The 17,939-nt window shown below is 36.1% G+C and overlaps 5 protein-coding genes and 2 non-coding genes across 7 annotated transcripts; 4 read left to right on the forward strand and 3 right to left on the reverse strand.

The window, feature by feature from the left end:
- Positions 1-1,131: 1,131 nt before the first annotated feature.
- Positions 1,132-5,041, reverse strand: PHYBLDRAFT_174069 (hypothetical protein; the record flags this gene model as incomplete). The annotated part of the gene is made up of 13 exons (XM_018437177.1): positions 1,132-1,393; positions 1,527-2,147; positions 2,225-2,259; positions 2,290-2,393; positions 2,622-2,718; positions 2,805-2,960; positions 3,018-3,207; positions 3,293-3,782; positions 3,850-3,871; positions 3,926-4,089; positions 4,154-4,221; positions 4,652-4,754; positions 4,990-5,041. The coding sequence occupies 13 exons, from the start codon at positions 5,039-5,041 to the stop codon at positions 1,132-1,134; spliced, it is 2,364 nt and encodes a 787-aa protein (XP_018285781.1).
- A 109-nt stretch (positions 5,042-5,150) lies between these two features.
- PHYBLDRAFT_174070 (hypothetical protein) lies at positions 5,151-5,584 on the forward strand (the record flags this gene model as incomplete). Its single annotated transcript, XM_018437178.1, has 3 exons — positions 5,151-5,348; positions 5,416-5,457; positions 5,516-5,584. The coding sequence occupies 3 exons, from the start codon at positions 5,151-5,153 to the stop codon at positions 5,582-5,584; spliced, it is 309 nt and encodes a 102-aa protein (XP_018285782.1).
- Positions 5,585-7,212: 1,628 nt separating this feature from the next.
- Positions 7,213-7,284, reverse strand: PHYBLDRAFT_t243. The gene has a single exon. It is a non-coding gene; the product is annotated as a tRNA-Asp (tRNA).
- A 2,169-nt stretch (positions 7,285-9,453) lies between these two features.
- Positions 9,454-9,949, forward strand: PHYBLDRAFT_174071 (hypothetical protein; the record flags this gene model as incomplete). The annotated part of the gene is given in 2 exon segments (XM_018437179.1): positions 9,454-9,548; positions 9,568-9,949. 2 exon segments carry the CDS (start codon positions 9,454-9,456, stop codon positions 9,947-9,949), a joined length of 477 nt encoding a protein of 158 aa, XP_018285783.1.
- A 1,009-nt stretch (positions 9,950-10,958) lies between these two features.
- Positions 10,959-11,032, reverse strand: PHYBLDRAFT_t242. Its single transcript has one exon. It is a non-coding gene; the product is annotated as a tRNA-Ile (tRNA).
- Positions 11,033-11,268: 236 nt separating this feature from the next.
- PHYBLDRAFT_72155 (hypothetical protein) lies at positions 11,269-15,495 on the forward strand (the record flags this gene model as incomplete). Its single annotated transcript, XM_018442606.1, has 4 exons — positions 11,269-11,473; positions 11,532-12,140; positions 12,350-13,189; positions 14,510-15,495. 4 exons carry the CDS (start codon positions 11,269-11,271, stop codon positions 15,493-15,495), a joined length of 2,640 nt encoding a protein of 879 aa, XP_018285784.1.
- A 598-nt stretch (positions 15,496-16,093) lies between these two features.
- PHYBLDRAFT_72156 (hypothetical protein) lies at positions 16,094-16,972 on the forward strand (the record flags this gene model as incomplete). Its single annotated transcript, XM_018442607.1, has 2 exons — positions 16,094-16,255; positions 16,349-16,972. The coding sequence occupies 2 exons, from the start codon at positions 16,094-16,096 to the stop codon at positions 16,970-16,972; spliced, it is 786 nt and encodes a 261-aa protein (XP_018285785.1).
- Between the last annotated feature and the right edge of the window lie 967 nt (positions 16,973-17,939).

Genomic DNA, 17,939 nt, shown 5'->3' on the forward strand with positions numbered 1-17,939 from the left:
AAAATGATTTTTATTATTTGATTTGGGTTATCTTATATAGTTTTTGAAATGATTATTCATCTTTGACTACACTTAAGTAGTGTCTAGTAATAGTACAAATTATTATAAACTGATTACAAATTTCTAAAATTACAAACTGATGAATAATCATTCTAATTCCTGCTTCTTTTGTAATGACAAGTCACTAGAACTTGTATTACAAAAATTAAGCATGACAAATGTCAGTGTAATAATCTAAATAAAAGAAGAGACTTGGAAAGTATAGTGAAACTTCTTTTATTATGAAAATTGAGAGAGAATCAAAACATTGTGATCTTTTGCTCCCTTTATATACATTTTGATCTAAGGACTGTCTTATTTGTTTCAATAATTTAATTGTGTGCCTTCAGGTCCAGTCACACTCTTTTTTATAACATTGATATTCTGCCTACTCAGGAGTACTTGTGGACTTCACAGTCGGACATTATTTTGATGAATCCGTAAAATCTGAAAATAGTTAACCGCAGTCACTATGAACGAAATTGGTGTGACTGCCACTAATGGTAGTGGATATGCCACTAATTTATTTTAATTAACCAATCAAATTGGTTTTAGAGTTTGGTAAAAATATTAAAAAAAGGTGAAAAAGATAAAGTTGTATTTAAGAGCGAAATAACATAATATAAACGTTTTTTTTTTACATTTATATCATATAGAGAGTATAGCAATTTGATTTATTTATTTTTTATTTGAAATCATAAAACTTTTTTTTGTCTCATTGTCAAGATTGTTGTATTTTGACAATATCACTAATCAATGTGGCAGACCTACTATCTTTTCCACTAATTTACCGAAAGTGCAGGATTTAAATTAATTTTTTTATATTTTATTTTACTCAAATTTTTACTTTGCATTTTTCTCTTTTTCAACATAAATGAACATCATCTTGAAGTTATTTTTTAAGATGATAGTGAATCTATATAGCTACTTTATACATCTAATTTACATGACTTGCTCTCTATTTTATTATTACCTGTTTTAATTTATTAAAGTAAAAGTATATTTTAATTATCAAAAAAACAAAAAGTTATTTTTTATTGCTTGTGAAAATATCAAGGGAAAAAGAATAAGAAAAATGGGTATAAGGGGTATTTACAGTTTGATATATCTCAATTTTCCAGCAGTACTTTTCATGTCTTCATTAAATATATAGTATGGTGTGACAACTTTATATTTGGTTGAGTCCACAGCAGTTTGGACTAAACCAACTTGGTTTTGGATATCATTAAGACTGATGACTACTAATCTTTGATATATAGAGGCTGTCTCTAGAGTTCCGACTGGAATGAAATAGTCATAGTCCATGGCCGAGTGATCATTCATAACACTTACCAACACAAGAAACTGCCTGCAGCTTTTATTATGAGGTAAGATGTTATGGGTAAAATAAAAAATCACAGAGCCAACAAACTAGTGAATTTTACTAAGATTTGAATTAAAGTAATTAGAAGCTTCATTCTATATAGCTTTTGTTATGAAAAACTTACTTTTGGTATATGGCATGGAATTGTATGTAGTGGTTGCCTCGACGGAATTCAGATCTTTTTCTTCTATACATTTCAGAGCCATAGACATGGCTACCAATTAAAGCACAAGCTGCAATTTCGATTGTATTCATAGTATATTGTGGGTCAGTTTGATGGGAATTAGATTTGGTATAATAGGTTTGTAGTTCCTTGGTAAACGTGAGTAAATTGGTGAATTCTTTTATATAGGGTATTGATTCAAATAGACTCCATAGCCGGTGGTTTTGTTCGTGTGGTGAAGGGAGAGGAAGTTTCAGGTAATCGTCGAGTGATGTTCGATATGGCTTTATAAGGTTCAGCTGTTGTTCTATGTTGAATGCACAATTCAGATAACCACGTATTGCAAGTCTTTCGACCAAGTTCCCAGCATATTCACCAGAGAATACTCTACTTTTGATCAGTTTTGAGTATCTCCCAATCGTTCTCTCCATGGATCTAGTGTTATAGACCCTGAGATTCCTCATTTTTCTTGTTATATAACCAATGTGAGTCAAGTAGTGGTTTACTAGAGAAAATACACTTATGGACAAGCTGTTTTTGCTGATCTCGACTTGCAAAAACTGGTGCCAAATGCTAAAGTGACTACAGGTAAAGAAAGGTAAGCATCAGTATTATTCTTATTTTAAAAAATAAAAACTAAAGAATACATTAAAACTTACTTTTCCATTTCAACAATTAGCTCCTCATTCAAGCTCTATTGCAGTGAAATATAACAACCTTTCACCAAAGCGAGAAGTGCTTTTCGAGTAGCAGCTTTTGAGAAAAGAGGTACAAGGAGAGTAGGGATTGCATATAATAAAAAATCAATATAATTGATTGCTCTCACACCTTCAGTCTTAAGGATCAGATTATCTCAGCTGCCTTGAAATGATACAGGGATTCTTGATTGTAACAGTTTGATGCATTGACCAGCTGATAATACATCCTTTTTTGGCAATGAGAAGGTGTATCAATCTTTTAGCAAATGAGATCCTTCAGCATTTTTCGAGTAGTAGTTCTTGGTAGCTGTAGTAGTATTTGATAGTACTATTAGCTTGTGGATAAGCTTCCCTATACCATGACCAATTAAATGCATCTCATCCAGGCTGTAGAATGAAGACCCAGTAAAGGTAGGGAGCTGAGCAAAGATGTTGGACTCTTGAATGCTAGTATTCTATATATGTATATATAAAGTAATTATCAGTACAATGGGTTTTTTTTTTAAATATTTCTCTCTTTTTCTTACAGTGATTTACTTACAGGGTTGCCATTAACAAAGTCAATCATTGGCCTTAGAGGAGCACAACAGTTTTTAAAGTACATGTCTCTACCTCTTAAGGGGGCTTCACCTAATACTTCACATATGTAACATCCATATCTGTAATTATGATCTTTATGATGACAATACTTTGTAACCTATTTTGCCAATTTTGTAAGTCACCCTTTTTTGTTTTTTTTTCTTCTTCCACTTACTTGAGGAATGTCTCCAGATGCCATTACAATGTGGACTTTTGCTGCAATCCTTTCACCGTCAAATTTTTTTATAATCAGTTCATATTTGCCTAAGCTAATGACTTCAGCTATTATGGATAATAAGAAAGAATCAAGATCTACAGACTTTCTGGGTATAATGACAAGTTGAATAAGGTATTCATTGATATATCTTAAAAAGAGGAAAAATATGTAAGTTTCTTTTATGGAAATAATAATAATAAAACATCTTAAATGAAAGAAGCTAATTCTATTACCTTATCAATGGATCGTAATTTAAAATCATGGCATGTACAATTGTCAATTGCTGTTTTGATTTTTTCTGGTTTACAAAACCATCTAAGAACAAGGCAACAGCAACATTGTCAGGAGACTGGAAAAGGTGTTGGGTTTTGAGGGCTCTATACTCTTCTCCATCAAAGTAATCAGACAAATCACTAGATATAAGTTGTCTGTTTGCTCTGTAATGGAGTTTCTTCCTTGTGTCACTGTTGCTGAGGAGTCTAGCCAGTTGATTGCCTAGTGACATCATCTTCATTGTCTTCACCAGGACCAAATGGGCAAGGGTATCATCTGTGGCCTCCATGAACCTCTTACTGTCACAGTGAGGGCATTCTTCTTTGTTTTGGGTATTATTATACAACTTACAGGCATTCACGCATATGTCATATGCGTGAGGCTTTATTGCTGCTTTGTTCTTTAGTAAGGTATTTACAGGTCCAGCCCGAAGTATTTCTGGAGAATACTCTATGGATTTATCACAATAGTTAGTTTTTTGAGATAATTAAAAAGAATTTGGTTGAGTATATTGTACCTTTTGAAAGTTTATCATGATCCTAAAATACTATGTTCATTAGGTTGGCAAGCTGATGATGACACTCTGTAGATACATTGAATGAAGTGACAATATCATACAGCTCAATACTCAACAATTGTGAAGTAGTGAAGGTATTCTCAGTAAAGATATTATCATTGTATATATGTCCTTCATCACCAGCCTTAAAATTACAGGAGGCTTTATAGGTTCTTGGTTTGAATGGGTCAAAAGATATGTCTGTTAAACACAATTAGTATTCAAAAGATTGTTTTTTTTCTGGTAGATTAATATAAATGTTTACCTTCTGTCATATAGTCATCTACTGGAGTTGACAAGTCTTCATTTTCCAAATGAACGTGAGTAGAAGAACTAGCAGAAAATGTTGAGCCAGTATTTTATTTATGGATTTGCTTATGGTTCCGGAGCTGTTTACTTGTAAAACAATCTAAGTTGCAAACGTCACAAATGTATGAAGAAATGTTATTGAGACTTCTTGCTCTTTTGTTTGATGGATTCATTTTTATAAAAAGTTGGTGCTTGTGATGTGGATGGTTTGTATACAATAATAAATGGTATTATCTAAAGCTTCAAATAAATCATATATTTCTCTTTTTATACTTTTTTTTACAAACCGAGCAGAGAAGCTATTACTGGTCAGCAACATAATTTTATTGGTCTTGTAATTGCATGAATTTCTCTCAGTTTGCAATCTTTTGTTCTTTTGTTATTTTTTCCATAAGTAAATGCCTTTCTTTCTGCTATTTTTTCTTAACTTTATTTTATCTACGCGAACATATACAACATAAACAACATCTCTGAAAACATAAATCTGAGCACAGTGAGAACTGTAGTTCGTGAAGAACTTTCTGATATTTGGGCTTCTGTTGCCAAAATTGCAGAAACTGTTACCAGTCAGCAACAGTTTGTAAGAGAAGACATATTACACAGTTTTCATGCAGGTAATGCAAGCATAATATTTTATCTTTTATATAATAACATTTACTTATAAAATCACTTTATTAAAAGGTGAACAAAGTGCTACACAAGCCAGAATATCTTACTTAGTAAATCATCCAGATGATAGAGGAGTAAGACATATTCCTGCTACAATGACTGAGGCCTGTGTTGGTTTTATACCAACAAGAACCAACAAGATGCCAAGTGCAACTTCCAGAATTAATGCACTCATAAATTTTCTGTGGAAGAAGCAACAGAGAACAGATGTTAACATATCCGCAGAAGAGCAGAAGCTCATTAGACTCTAGTTCCATATGTATACAAGGCAATGCCGACATATCATGCATGAAGATGGCATTGTAGAGACAAACTGGGGAAGATTGAGTAGTCAACAAAAGTTGTACTACTCCTTGAGACTCAAGGAGTTAATCTTCTTGAACTACCAGTTCGCTCTACACAAATGCAGAGATCAATGGGCTGCTGCTCTTCTCCTTCAAGAAGTGATGAAGGCTGAACGCCAAACAGAGAAGTGGCGAATTGTATATATTACATTTAGTCTCATGCAAGATATTGCATTAATACTTTTCTTTATAAAAAAATATGCAGGCAAAGTTGAGCGGAGAAGTTCAAGAAGAAGAGTTGAGATATGTATAGATTATTCAAACGTAAAACTTAATACACTGACTAAACTATATTTTATAAGTAGCCTTGGTGGGCAGAAAGTAGTGTGGCATCCTCACCACCAAGAAGAAACATGCTGAGCCATTGTGTTTAATTTTTTTTGAACTCCTTATTGTTTCTGTCCTCCACAACAATAAAAAAAATTTTCTCTTTACAATTACCCTTTTTTTTAATAAATGACAAATCAACTCATTTCCTCTACTTTCTTCCATTGCTTTTCCTGTAATCACATTCAAACAACATGCACCACTCAAACTTCAAGACACTCTTGATATAAAATTACTACAATTGTGCTTTGATTAAAAAAAGACTAATGCAACTAGAAAAACACATTTTTTGCAGTTTTTTTTCTTTCAAGCAGCTACAATATAATATGCTCTTGACTTACTTTCACAAAATACAGCTAATGTAAGTTACTGTCTTGTTAAACTGATAATGTATAGGGCATACTAAACAATCTGATCAGTTATTAATAAGTAGGTACTTCTAATTATCTGAGGCATATACTGCAGTATAATAGCTACCAGAAAATCTTCAAATGCAAACAAATTATAAGGGTAAGCTTACTAGGCTATGTGTATTTACTTTGTATATTAACTTATTTTTGTAGATTTCGTCTTTATTCACAATTACTTGAGGCTGTTAATGAACATACTTGAGATAATTACAAAAAAATACTTTTAAGTATGTATATTTATAGTATTCTTTACTTTAACTTTACACAACACTAGAATAGAAATGCTTAAACATTCTTTCAATAGAAAAGTATCAACAATTATAATTCATAACAAAGAATCCCATCATCCATAGCTAATATATCTAAAGGTATGTATTACTCATATAACTAATATATGAGTTAGTATATGTGCAAGATATATTGCTAGTATTATTATTAAGCTTGCATATGAATATGTATCATTATATGCCATATTAAAGACATAGTATACTATATTATATTATATAGTCCATCGTATAGTCCATTGTATATTTCTATTGTATATTCTGTTATATATTCTACTGCACAGCAAGCATATGAATAAAAATAAAATCTACCAAATTTACTACCAATTTTTCCATATATGGATTTACTACCATACTTTTACTACCAATCTATTTGAAACTAAGCCAATCAAACATACTGCTTTACTATTCAGTAAATTAGTGGCAATACCACTATGATTAGTGACAAGCATAGCTCATTTACCACTAATTTTTTCAATTAAGCATAGTGTGGTCAGCTACCAAAATTTCTAAAAATTAGTGGCAGAACCACACACAAAGGTGATGTGGCAATACCACTATGATTAGTGGCAAGCATAGCTCATTTACCACCAATTTCCTCTGCTTTAGCATAGTGTGGCCAGCCACCAAATTTCATGCAAATTAGTAGTATTGCCACATCAATTTCATTCATAGTGAGTACTTCTTTATGCACAGTAATATCTTTCTGAGCATTAACTGTAGTATAATGAATATTTCTTTAATTAAATATAAATAATAACTACTGTGGATAATGTGCAGTATTAGTTTAGAAAACTATATAAGACAATTTAATTCATATCAATAAAAAGTAACTTTTATCCTCTCTTTCATTTTACATATACTCCTTGATCCCCAGTGGGTTTGACCTTTTGACTTTGCTATAGTAAAAGGAAGACCATTCCAGATCAGGAACAACACAAAAATGATAATAGGAAACTATACAAGAATGTAAAATGTATTCTCTCCGACCGGGAATTGAACCCGGGTCTCCCGCGTGACAGGCGGGGATACTTACCACTATACTATCGAAGACATATATATTATGTCATGACGCAAATGTAAAAAATGTTTAGCATTAACCAAAAACGTATATTTGTTTGATGTGACATCAACTTATGGACAGATTATTAAGTTATGGACAGTGCAAAGTCGTGACTCCATCTCCGGACACAACAAAATCCGATTTCTTGGATTTATTTTCTCTCCACCTCTTTTTCCTTTTTTCTTGCTATTGACATTTAAATTCCCACTAGACTTTAAATGCTTTTCCCTTTTTTCTATTTCTTCCTTAATTTTTATTTCCTTTTTAGCTTATTTCCTTTTGCATTGCACTTATTCCTTTACACTTCTTGATATTACTTCTTTAGTATACTTCCCGAGAGTTCATATTTTTTTAATAGTTTAATTATTTTTATTTTTTATTATTTTTGATTATTTTCTTTTGTGATTATGCCTAAAGACCTATATACTCTTCTAAATAATCATCATTTAGCATAAGATGTATCTAGATTGTCACCTTGTATGCAGTTGTCAATTAATATAAAAGAGAGACGTTTTTATTCCAATAAAATTTATTCACTTTTTCTCTATATTTCTTTTAAACATTGTCACTGAGCTTGAGCTATTGTTCTGCAAGAAATACTAAGTTACACACTGTTAGGATCTACAAGTACTGTCTCACTATTTGTCTGTTTGCCTACTTGTTCATTGTCTATTTGTCTGTTTGTCTATTCGTCCATTTGTCTGTTTATCTGTTTACCTATCTATCTGTTATCCATATATCTGCTTCCATCTATTTCAAGTTCCATTCATTATCTAAATCCCTTCTTATTGGATTGTCTTGAGCAAAATCACAAGAATATAACTATACATATAATATATATTATACTTCTGATCATTTGCACTACACACCATAACTCAACACGCATCAGTTACATGTGTTGTGAACAAGTCAGGCATTGGTCAGTTTCTGGTGATGGACACCAGATGGTGAGTTTCTTCTGTGGTTTGGTCTGGTGGTGAGCCGTGATGGATAATACCGGATTTGTAGATGTTGATCTCAATGGTGAGTTGACCGAGTGACATGTCTTGAGGGACAGGAGTGGTCCCCCAGGTTTCTTGGAAAATCTTGTTGCCAATACCTCTTATACCCAAACACCCAATTTCATTCTGTTCCTTAAATAATTAGAATAACCATTTACATCATCATCTCAGAAACACCTGCCACCCACTAAAAAAATTATATCTTTTTCCCCTAATTTTATACACTTCTTTATTGCCAATATTTATTTACACTATTTTTTATTACATTTTTATTAGACTTCATTATTATACTATTATTATACTTTTTTATTTTACTTTACTACATTTTTATTATATTATTACTTTACCTTTATTCAACTACTATATTTTTACTATACTTTTATTTTACTTTCTATATTTTTCTATTCCACTTCTACTATCAACACTAGTTGCATGTAGTAAAATTTTCACTTGACTTTTTTTTCTTTTTCTCAAAAAATTATATTAACTAAACATTTTTGTTTATAAAAGAAACAACCTTTTCAATCAATAAAATCATCATTCTATCCTTGATCTTATTTATTTTTGTCTGTTATTATTATTATTTTTCATTTATACACTGTTGTAAATGAGTATTAACTACTGCTGTAATTGAGAATAAGTCTGAAGAAAATAATATAAGGCCTCAGCTATTCCAGTCAAAGGTGTCTACCGATTACTTTATTATTTAACACACAGGTTTAGCATGCATGATAGTGATTATATTTCATATGATGATATCACCATAATATGGGATACATCAGTGGATTATTATAAGCATAATTATAACTCATAAACACATTTACTTTCGATGTTAATACTTCATTGGGACTACATACATTTATATAATTAATCATATATTAATTATCCCAAGATCACGTTGCTCTGATTAAGGCTCAGATAGGATCGATTATCTGACCCCAGTCATATAATTTTCCCAATCCAAAACAATATAAATAGCAGTAGTAGTTCAGTGTAGAAACCTGGTCAAACTTTGATACAAAATCCTTTCTCAATAAACAAAACCTACACAAGTTCTCACGAATCTTCGTTTCTAATTTCAAATCTTCAATTCTTCCTCTTAAAAACTTCTTCAACTTCAACCACCACAACAAATACGTATCTGGCTAGCAGATTTAGATGGCTGTTCTAATTGTTGGGACAGCTCAAGGAGGTATTTCTTTGCAAGAGGAAGAGTACAGATATCTTCATGAACATCACCAGAAGTATGCTCAGTATGATCTTTTATTAAAGTTATCTCATACCACTCTGGTGTCTTAAAGAATCCTCTGACATGAAGAAAAGCAGAACACTTATTTTTCTTAGTTTGTTTCTGAACTACTCTCATGGCTGCCTTGGATTCATAAGTGCTAGCACAATGACACATATACTCCTGGGAAAAGTATATCCTAATATCACTGTTTTGGCTTCTTCAGCAGTAATATCAGTAGGTTGCTTGTTAGAATTACGGATAATCCATTTGACTACACAGGATTCACCAATTTCTAGCAAGCAATCTCTCCACTCAGATGTTCTAACTTTTATAGTAGTATCAAGTCTAAGAGTCATCACTCCAGGAACAGATGTACACTCCAATGCTTCAGAGATTGTTGCAAAGTATAAATGTTTTCATTGAATTGAATGTTGTTTGTTGACATATTTAGTGAATAGTTATTTGAAAATAAAAACATGTGATTTAAAGGATATAGAACCTTTGTTTCAAATAAACAATTCAAAAACAAAAGAAAGTATTAACAGTTACTATATTGGTTAATAATTTTCCATCTACCAGGAAATATATACTTTTGTTACTGCACATAATAAGGTACTGTGGTTAACTATCTTCAGATTTTATGGATTCATCAAAATGTCAAGTCTCGATCTGGTATTTCTTTTCTGGCACTTGTAACTAAGTTGCAGAATCAATACCACTGGGGATTGTCAAGTTTATGAATAGTTTTTAGATAAGAATAAAGATGCTTTTTATTAAATATATTTCTTGACTATTTATACAAAATGATAATTGATTTCTGGCTAAAAGAATAGCTATGATAATATATCTTAGATGCCTGTTGTCCAGTAATATCTTCTACAAGTATATCTCCCATCTTAAACATCTAAAACATATATGAAAGTCCAATCGGCAAAGTCAAGATCTTTTATCCTAAAAAGTCAACTCTTACTGGTTGCTTATAACTACCAATTTTGTTCACTAATGTCAACTCTGACAAAAATTGTCGGACATTATTTTGATGAATCCGAGAAATCGGGATAATTGACCACAGCAGTTCTGTATGTCAAAGATACCTCATAGATAACGAACCGCAGTAATGTCTTGTAAAGATCAACCACAGTAACATCTTCTGAGCATCAACCGCAGTAAAAGGACTTCTCTTGTAATTAAATAGAGTATAATAGTTTACTGCGGATAATGCGCAGTATTAGTTTAGAAAACTATATAAGACAATTCAATTCCTATCAATAAAAAGCACCTTTTATCCTCTCTTCGATTTTACATATACTCTCCGATCCCCAGTGGGTTTGACCTTTTGACTTTGCTATAGTAAAAGGAAGACCATCCCAGATCAGGAATGACAAAATAATGTCCGACACAATCCAGAACAAAAACAAAACGTTAGTGTTGCTGCCCACTACAGGGGTCGAACCTGTGACCTTGGCGTTATTAGCACCACGCTCTAACCAACTGAGCTAAGCGGGCACTGCTCTTTCACTTAAGCATTTATTTATCTAGTTCCAAAATTTTATTTTTGACGAATCCACATATAAAGTGTATCCATCCATCAACATCTTTACGCAAAACGATCCATCCATCACGAAAAACGTACCTCCCATTGCCAAAAGTAATGCAGTCCTTGTCCTTGGTATCCCAGCTGTCAGCAAAAAAAAATTTCAGCTCAATCAGACAACATCACGCCATCTGCATTCTCAATCCCAATGGCCAATTTGCAAATCGGCAACATGCAGGGATTGCCAACTGAGCTTACCTCATTCCTGACAACATTGCAGGCACAAATCATGAATGTGCAAAACAGAACCGACCAGTTGGAGCGACTTGCAGCAGAGAATGCAAGATTAACCACTGAATTGGATCAAGCTAGAACAACAATTGCTAATCTGCAGAAGCAATTAGGATTCCAGAGTGCACCTGAAAAAAAACTTTTCACAAATTTCACTTTCGAACCCAGCCAGCGCAGTAGGTGCTCCTGACAAAAACAAAGAACCAGGTCTGGAAGCCTCCACTTGGGCTAGTAAAGCCAGTGTTTCTCTTTCTGTAACTGCATCAAAAATGTCTGCTGTTCCCTCTGCTCGCCATATTGCAGCTTCTGTTCGTATGTTTGCTCTTCCTTCTGGTCCTTCAGGTTATGAATATGTTTATATTCCAAGATCAAGACGCCTTAAGCACAAAGAAGTCCGTTCCTCTCTCCGCACTCTTGGGGTAGATTCTTCTCGACTTTTGGACATTAACTTCCCAGCCAGAGGTGTCATTGGCATCCTTGTTCATGTCCAGTATGCTGATACATTTAAGGCCAAACTGACAACTGCTTCTGTTGAGATTTTGGACGCATTTGATCCACTTGATCCTGATAATGTTGCTGATTCTAAGTATGCATCTCTGTACACTCATGAACTTGCCAACACTGCTGCCATGCTTCACCATGATAGATGTCTCCAAGCCCTACAGTTCTTGCGCCCACACGTTGCTATCCCAGTTGGTCACTTCTTTTTTGAGGAAGGGTGGATCAGTGAAGATGAAATACCAACACGTACTACTCTTACCAATGCTACTGGCGGGTCTTTGTTCAAATGTCAGCGCAGCTCATCAGTCACTATGTCTGAATGAGTAATCTCAATATCGGATTATGGAATGCCAATGGCCTGCAACCCAGAGCCATTCAAGATACCCTTCAACACTGTCAGTCCTTACATATGCTCTTCATTACAGAAACATGGCTTCTCTCTCCCTCACATCTTCCCACATCATGGTCACAAATTCACTTGTATGGGTCTCCTGTAGCTGGCACCTATAGGGGCTCTATGGGTGTTTCTGTTCTCATATCATCTCACTGTCCTTATGCCGTCACTCAAATACCTATGCCCTCCAAATATGCTCTGGCTGTCAAAATTGGCTCACTCAGAATTGTATGCTTATATCTTCCACCAAATATGCCCACTCATGATGTCCTACATGTACTCTCTTCCATTCCTTTAACACATGATACCATTCTTTGTGGAGACTTCAATGCAAGACTTGGCTCTGTTACTGGTGACTATGCATCAAATTCTCATGGACTGGCACTATGTTCTTGGATAGAAGAGAGATCTCTATCAGTTGTAAATGCAGATCTTGCACCTTGCATACCAACATATATTTCTTTCCGCAACAATTATGAAATCAGCAGTATTATTGACCTCTTTATAACTAATATGCCACTCATCAATCCTTCTCTTCATATTGCTACTGACTTGTCTCTTGGATCAGATCATTGCCTTTTATCACTTTCCTTTACCTATGATCTACAGCACTCTACCAATATGCCACCACCATTACGCAAGACATGGAACCTCTCACGCCTCAATGAACCTGATGTCCATGCTCTTTATGCTCATACCTTCAATCAAAACTCGACCTCCCTCCTTTCCACCTTGCAAGACATTGTACAGAATCCACCACTCACTAGACCCAACATTGATGCTATCACTGATGAGTTCAATTCACTCATTTATGACTCATTAAATAGCTCAATTGGACATCGACCCTCTCGCCCAAATCATTGGAAATCCTTCTGGAATGCAGCTTTGCAAACAGCAGCAGATCGTCGTAACCAATGTTACAAAAAATGGCGCCTAGCAATAGGTATTGACAAAGTTGTTTGGTGGACTAAACACAAGCATGCACAGGCCGAATTCCGATCTCAGGTTCAGCAAGCAAAACGTCAGTCTTGGCATGTCTTTTGTCAGTCTATGGAACGTGACTTCAGCAAAGCAACATCAAAGATAAAGCAGTTAAAACGCCGTAGACAGCCGCAACATACTTTCCAGCATGATGATGGACCAGCCGTAGCAGCAGCAACAATGTGTGACTATTTGGCAACAGTATATAGTGGACATATACTTCCAGCAACCCGACCACCAGCACCAATGACCACTTGTAACAGTGTGCCTTTTGCCTCTGATGACTCTCCCTTTACCTCACCAATTGTAGAGGAATTCATGCAATTTATGCCTAACCGCAAGGCACCAGGACCAGACCATATCAGAGCTGAAATGCTAAAACCTGTAAAAACATATGTCTCACTCATTCTTACTTTATTATTTACAGTTTGCTGGCAATGGTCATATGTTCCAAGTTTGTGGCGCCAAGCCCAGGTCTTCCCAATCTTCAAGAAGGGTAGTCCAACTGACCCGGCAAACTACCGACCAATCTCCTTGACTTCTGTACTGCGTAAGCTTTTTGAGATGTGTATAGCCCCCCAGTTACACAAGTACTCTCCTCCTTTGGATGTGGCTCAAGGTGGTTTTCGTCCTCGCCGTGGTGCTTTGGATCAAGCTCTCTGTCTCCATGATCTGATGAAAGCCTATTATCACCATCATAAGCACTACCCTGTTGTTGCATTTCTGGATATCAAGGCTGCCTATGATACAGTAGATCGACGAATCATCTGGCACGCTTCACAACAACGTGGCACTCCACCAGCCCTTTTGGGCCTCTTAGTTAACATGTTTGACAATGTCTCCATCTCTGTCCTTCTGGATAACTTTTCTTCACACTCGTTCTCACCTGCCACTGGGGTTCTCCAAGGTTCTGTCCTCAGTCCACATCTGTATTCAATATATATCAACTCCCTGCCCCCATTGCTCTGCACAGTTGCTCACTCACAAACTACAACCCATGTTCCATCACCCTCTCCTACCTCATTGGATGCATATAATGCTCTTCTTGCTCCTTCAGGTGTAGATGGCTTTGGACATATTCATTTCTCAACACCCATCAATTCTCTGCTCTTTGCCGACGATGTAGCTATTTTTGGTTCTCTTTCAGACGTTCAGGCCATGCTAGACCTTGCTGCAGACCACTCTTTTACTCTTGGATATCGATGGAGCCCCACCAAATGTGAAGTTATATATCCCAAAACACGTGCAAGCTCGCCAGTTTCTCTTCTTTTATATGGTCAAGTTCTCCCTGCCACTGACCTGTTTATTTATCTGGGTGTTCCTTTTGCCAATAAGGGTATTTCTTCCAAGTCCATTGCCACTCATAGACGTTCTGGTACACTTGCTACAATGGCAACCCTAAACTCTGTTGGTGCTTGTTGTTCTGGTTTTTCTCTGCTGCTCAGTTCACGATTGTATAAGACCTTTGTCCGCCCAAAGTTTGAATATGGTTTGGCAATCTCCACTCTACTGAAACAAGATATCAAAGTGCTGGAGTCCATTCAAGATAAGTGTCTTTGCATGATTGTTGGGGGGCATGCCACGTCCTCTACAATTGTGTTAAAGCACATCTGCAATCTGCCAAGTATGAAGTTTCGTGCCGATGCTCTTATGGCCAAGTTCTGTATAAGATCACGCTTTTTGCCAGCCCAGTGCCTTCTGTCTCTTTTGCACCATCATCATACTGTCTATTCTTCACTTGTCTCCTTGGGAAAAACCCATCTTCTGTCCAATCTCCCTCCAACACTCAAACTTCGAAGCCCTAGTGCTGTAAAAAATCATTTTGAAAGCATTAGAGAAGCTGGATTTGCAACCTTTCTCCAGTCCAATACGCAAGTTCTCATTCAAGCATGCCGCCCAGTTCTTGGAGTTGATCCAATCTTGTTTTTGCCAGCCTCACGTGTGGAACGTAGCCATTTGATTCGTTGGAGAATGGGGCAGTTACCAGGCAAACCAAAGGAATGTCCTTGTGGATCAGATCACACCTCACGCCGCCATTTGTTGGATTGCCCACTTGTTCCTATGGCACTATTTGAACAGTTGCCTCAACCTGACCAAGATCAGATAAACAGAATTGATTTTGCCATCACATCCTTGCCTTTGTCATCTCAAGAACCGCGACCTGCTTACTGGATACCACTGCTGACTATTCTCTGGCACATAGATGTTATATGTAATCCTGATGGTGACTATTCACATGAGACTGAACATGGTGCTCTTTGGATATAATTTAGACTTTTTCTTTTCTTTCATAGCTCTTCACTTTTCATTGTTCTTTACTCCCTTTATCTCTCTTCTTTCTCTTTTGTCCTTTGCTGTCTGAAAAGTTCTTTGTTCTGCAATTCTGTCTCCTCCCTTTCACTGTTACAACTATTTTCACAGCTGCAAAGTGGAGAGCAGATTCAGCCATTGAAGCTAGTAAGATTTGATCTTCTTTTTCCCCTCTCTTTTTTTTGTCTTTTGTGATCTCTTGAGACTTTTTTATATATTCTTTTTATACTTTGGAGGCTATATGATCTATAGATCGCCAGCATTATCTCCTTTAATAAAATATAATCTTTAACCTGAGCTAAGCGGGCAGTTCTCTTTCACATAAGCTTTACTTTTTTAAATTTTGGGTTTTTCAAAGTTTATATCCATACAATTCTATCATCAATCCATCCAAAATATTGCTTCAACCATTGCATCCATTGTCAAACACGATGTATCTACCCTTCTCACCACCGCATCCATTGTCAAAAAAATTTTTCCTATCATTCCTGCCATTTTATCACCAATTTTCACTTTTTCTCTGCTGATTGCTGCCCTCTCAAGATCATCGCCAAACATGTTGCAATTGTTGCCTGCTAATTGCATGCAAAGTCTGCCAGCCAAACTTGTGACGTTTTTAACCAGTATGCAGTCACAGTTCAATGCACTTAACAAATGTACAGCACATTTGGAATCTTTTGCTGTCAAAAATGTCCAACTACATGCTCAATTAGCTAATGTCTGGCAGGAGAATGCCAATCTCTGATCTCAATTGTTGCAAAACAATGTGACTGGTTCTGTTCCCAGCTCTGCTTCTCTTCCTGCACCCCAGTCAACTGCAGATCTTAGAACTGCAGCCTCCACTTGGGCCACCAAAACAAGCTTGATTCTGCCAGCCAAGACACCTCGAGTTCCTTCTGCCCACCAGGTTGCTGCCTCTCAAAGACTGTTCTCTGACAAAACTGGTCCTGATGGTTTTAAATATGTTTATATTCCTCGCTCACGTTGTATTACACACGGTGAAGTGTGCCGCTCTCTCCGCACTCTTGGTGTTGACACCAGTCACCTGTTATATATTAACTTTTCTGCTTGTGGAGTTATTAGAATTCTTGTTCATGTGCAGTATCTTGAGGAATTTAATTCCCAATTAGCTAGTGCTAAGGTCTCTCTTGTCAACAACTTTGATCCACTTGACCCTAAAAATGTTGCTGATCCCAAGTTTGCCAACTTGTCTGTCTCTGGTCTTGAAACCCAGGCTTTGGCTCTCCAAAATGCCCGCTGTATCCAAGCTCTCAAGTTTTTGCGTTCTCACTTAGTTCTGCCAGTTGCTCACTTCTTTGTCCAGTCAGAATGGATTGGACTTGAGGAAATTCCTGCCCGACCAGTAGCTGAGCACTTTGGTGATGCTCCAAACAAAAAACGTGCCCTTGATGCTCTCACTGCTATGATTGAATGAGTGACCTTTCAATAGGATTGTGGAATGCTAATGGACTTCAACCTTGTGCAATTAAAGACGTGCTCAACCACTGTCAATCTCTTCATATGCTTTTTATAACGGAAACATGGCTCTTATCCCCAGCCTGTCTTCCAACCTCATGGTCTCAGTTTCATCTCTATGGATCTCCTGTTGCTGGCAACTACCGTGGATCAATGGGGGTGTCATTGTTAGTCTCTCCTTTCTGTCCTTATGCTGTCACACAAATACCTATGCCCAACAACTATGCTCTTGCTGTCAAGATTGGTATCCTTCGACTTATATGCCTTTACTTACCACCCTCTATGCCCACTCATGAAGCTCTTGATATCCTCTCAGCCATTCCTTTAACTGATGATACCATTATATGTGGAGATTTTAATGCACGCCTTGGTTCAGTAACTGGTGACTATGCATCTAACCCTTGTGGTATAGCTTTAGAGCAATGGCTTGAAGAATGATCTTTAACTGTCCTCAATGGAGCTCTCTCACCATGCACACCTACATACATTTCCTTTTGTAACGAAGTTGAAATCAGCAGCATCATTGATCTTTTCATCACCAACACCAACTTCACTAACCCTTCTTTACACATTGCAACCGAACTATCTTTAGGCTCTGATCACTGACTTCTCTCACTTTCCTTTACTTATGACCTGCAACACTCACCACCAGCACCTCCACCTATGCACCAAACTTGGAATCTGTCACATCTTTATGAAGATAATGTCAGATCATTATATGTCACTACCTTTGTCACCAAATCCACCTCCCTTCTCACCACACTGCAAGACCTTGTTCAGAATCCGCCAACTATATGTCCACCCATTGATGCTCTTACTAACTCTTTTAATATACTCATTTATGACTCTCTTAGTAGCTCGATTGGTTCTTGCTCCCCTAGCCCCTCACATTGGAAATTGTATTGGACCCCTGTATTGCAAGCTGC

The sequence above is a fragment of the Phycomyces blakesleeanus genome, assembly GCF_001638985.1.
Source record: "Phycomyces blakesleeanus NRRL 1555(-) unplaced genomic scaffold PHYBLscaffold_28, whole genome shotgun sequence".
Taxonomy (NCBI): Eukaryota; Fungi; Mucoromycota; class Mucoromycetes; order Mucorales; family Phycomycetaceae; genus Phycomyces; species Phycomyces blakesleeanus.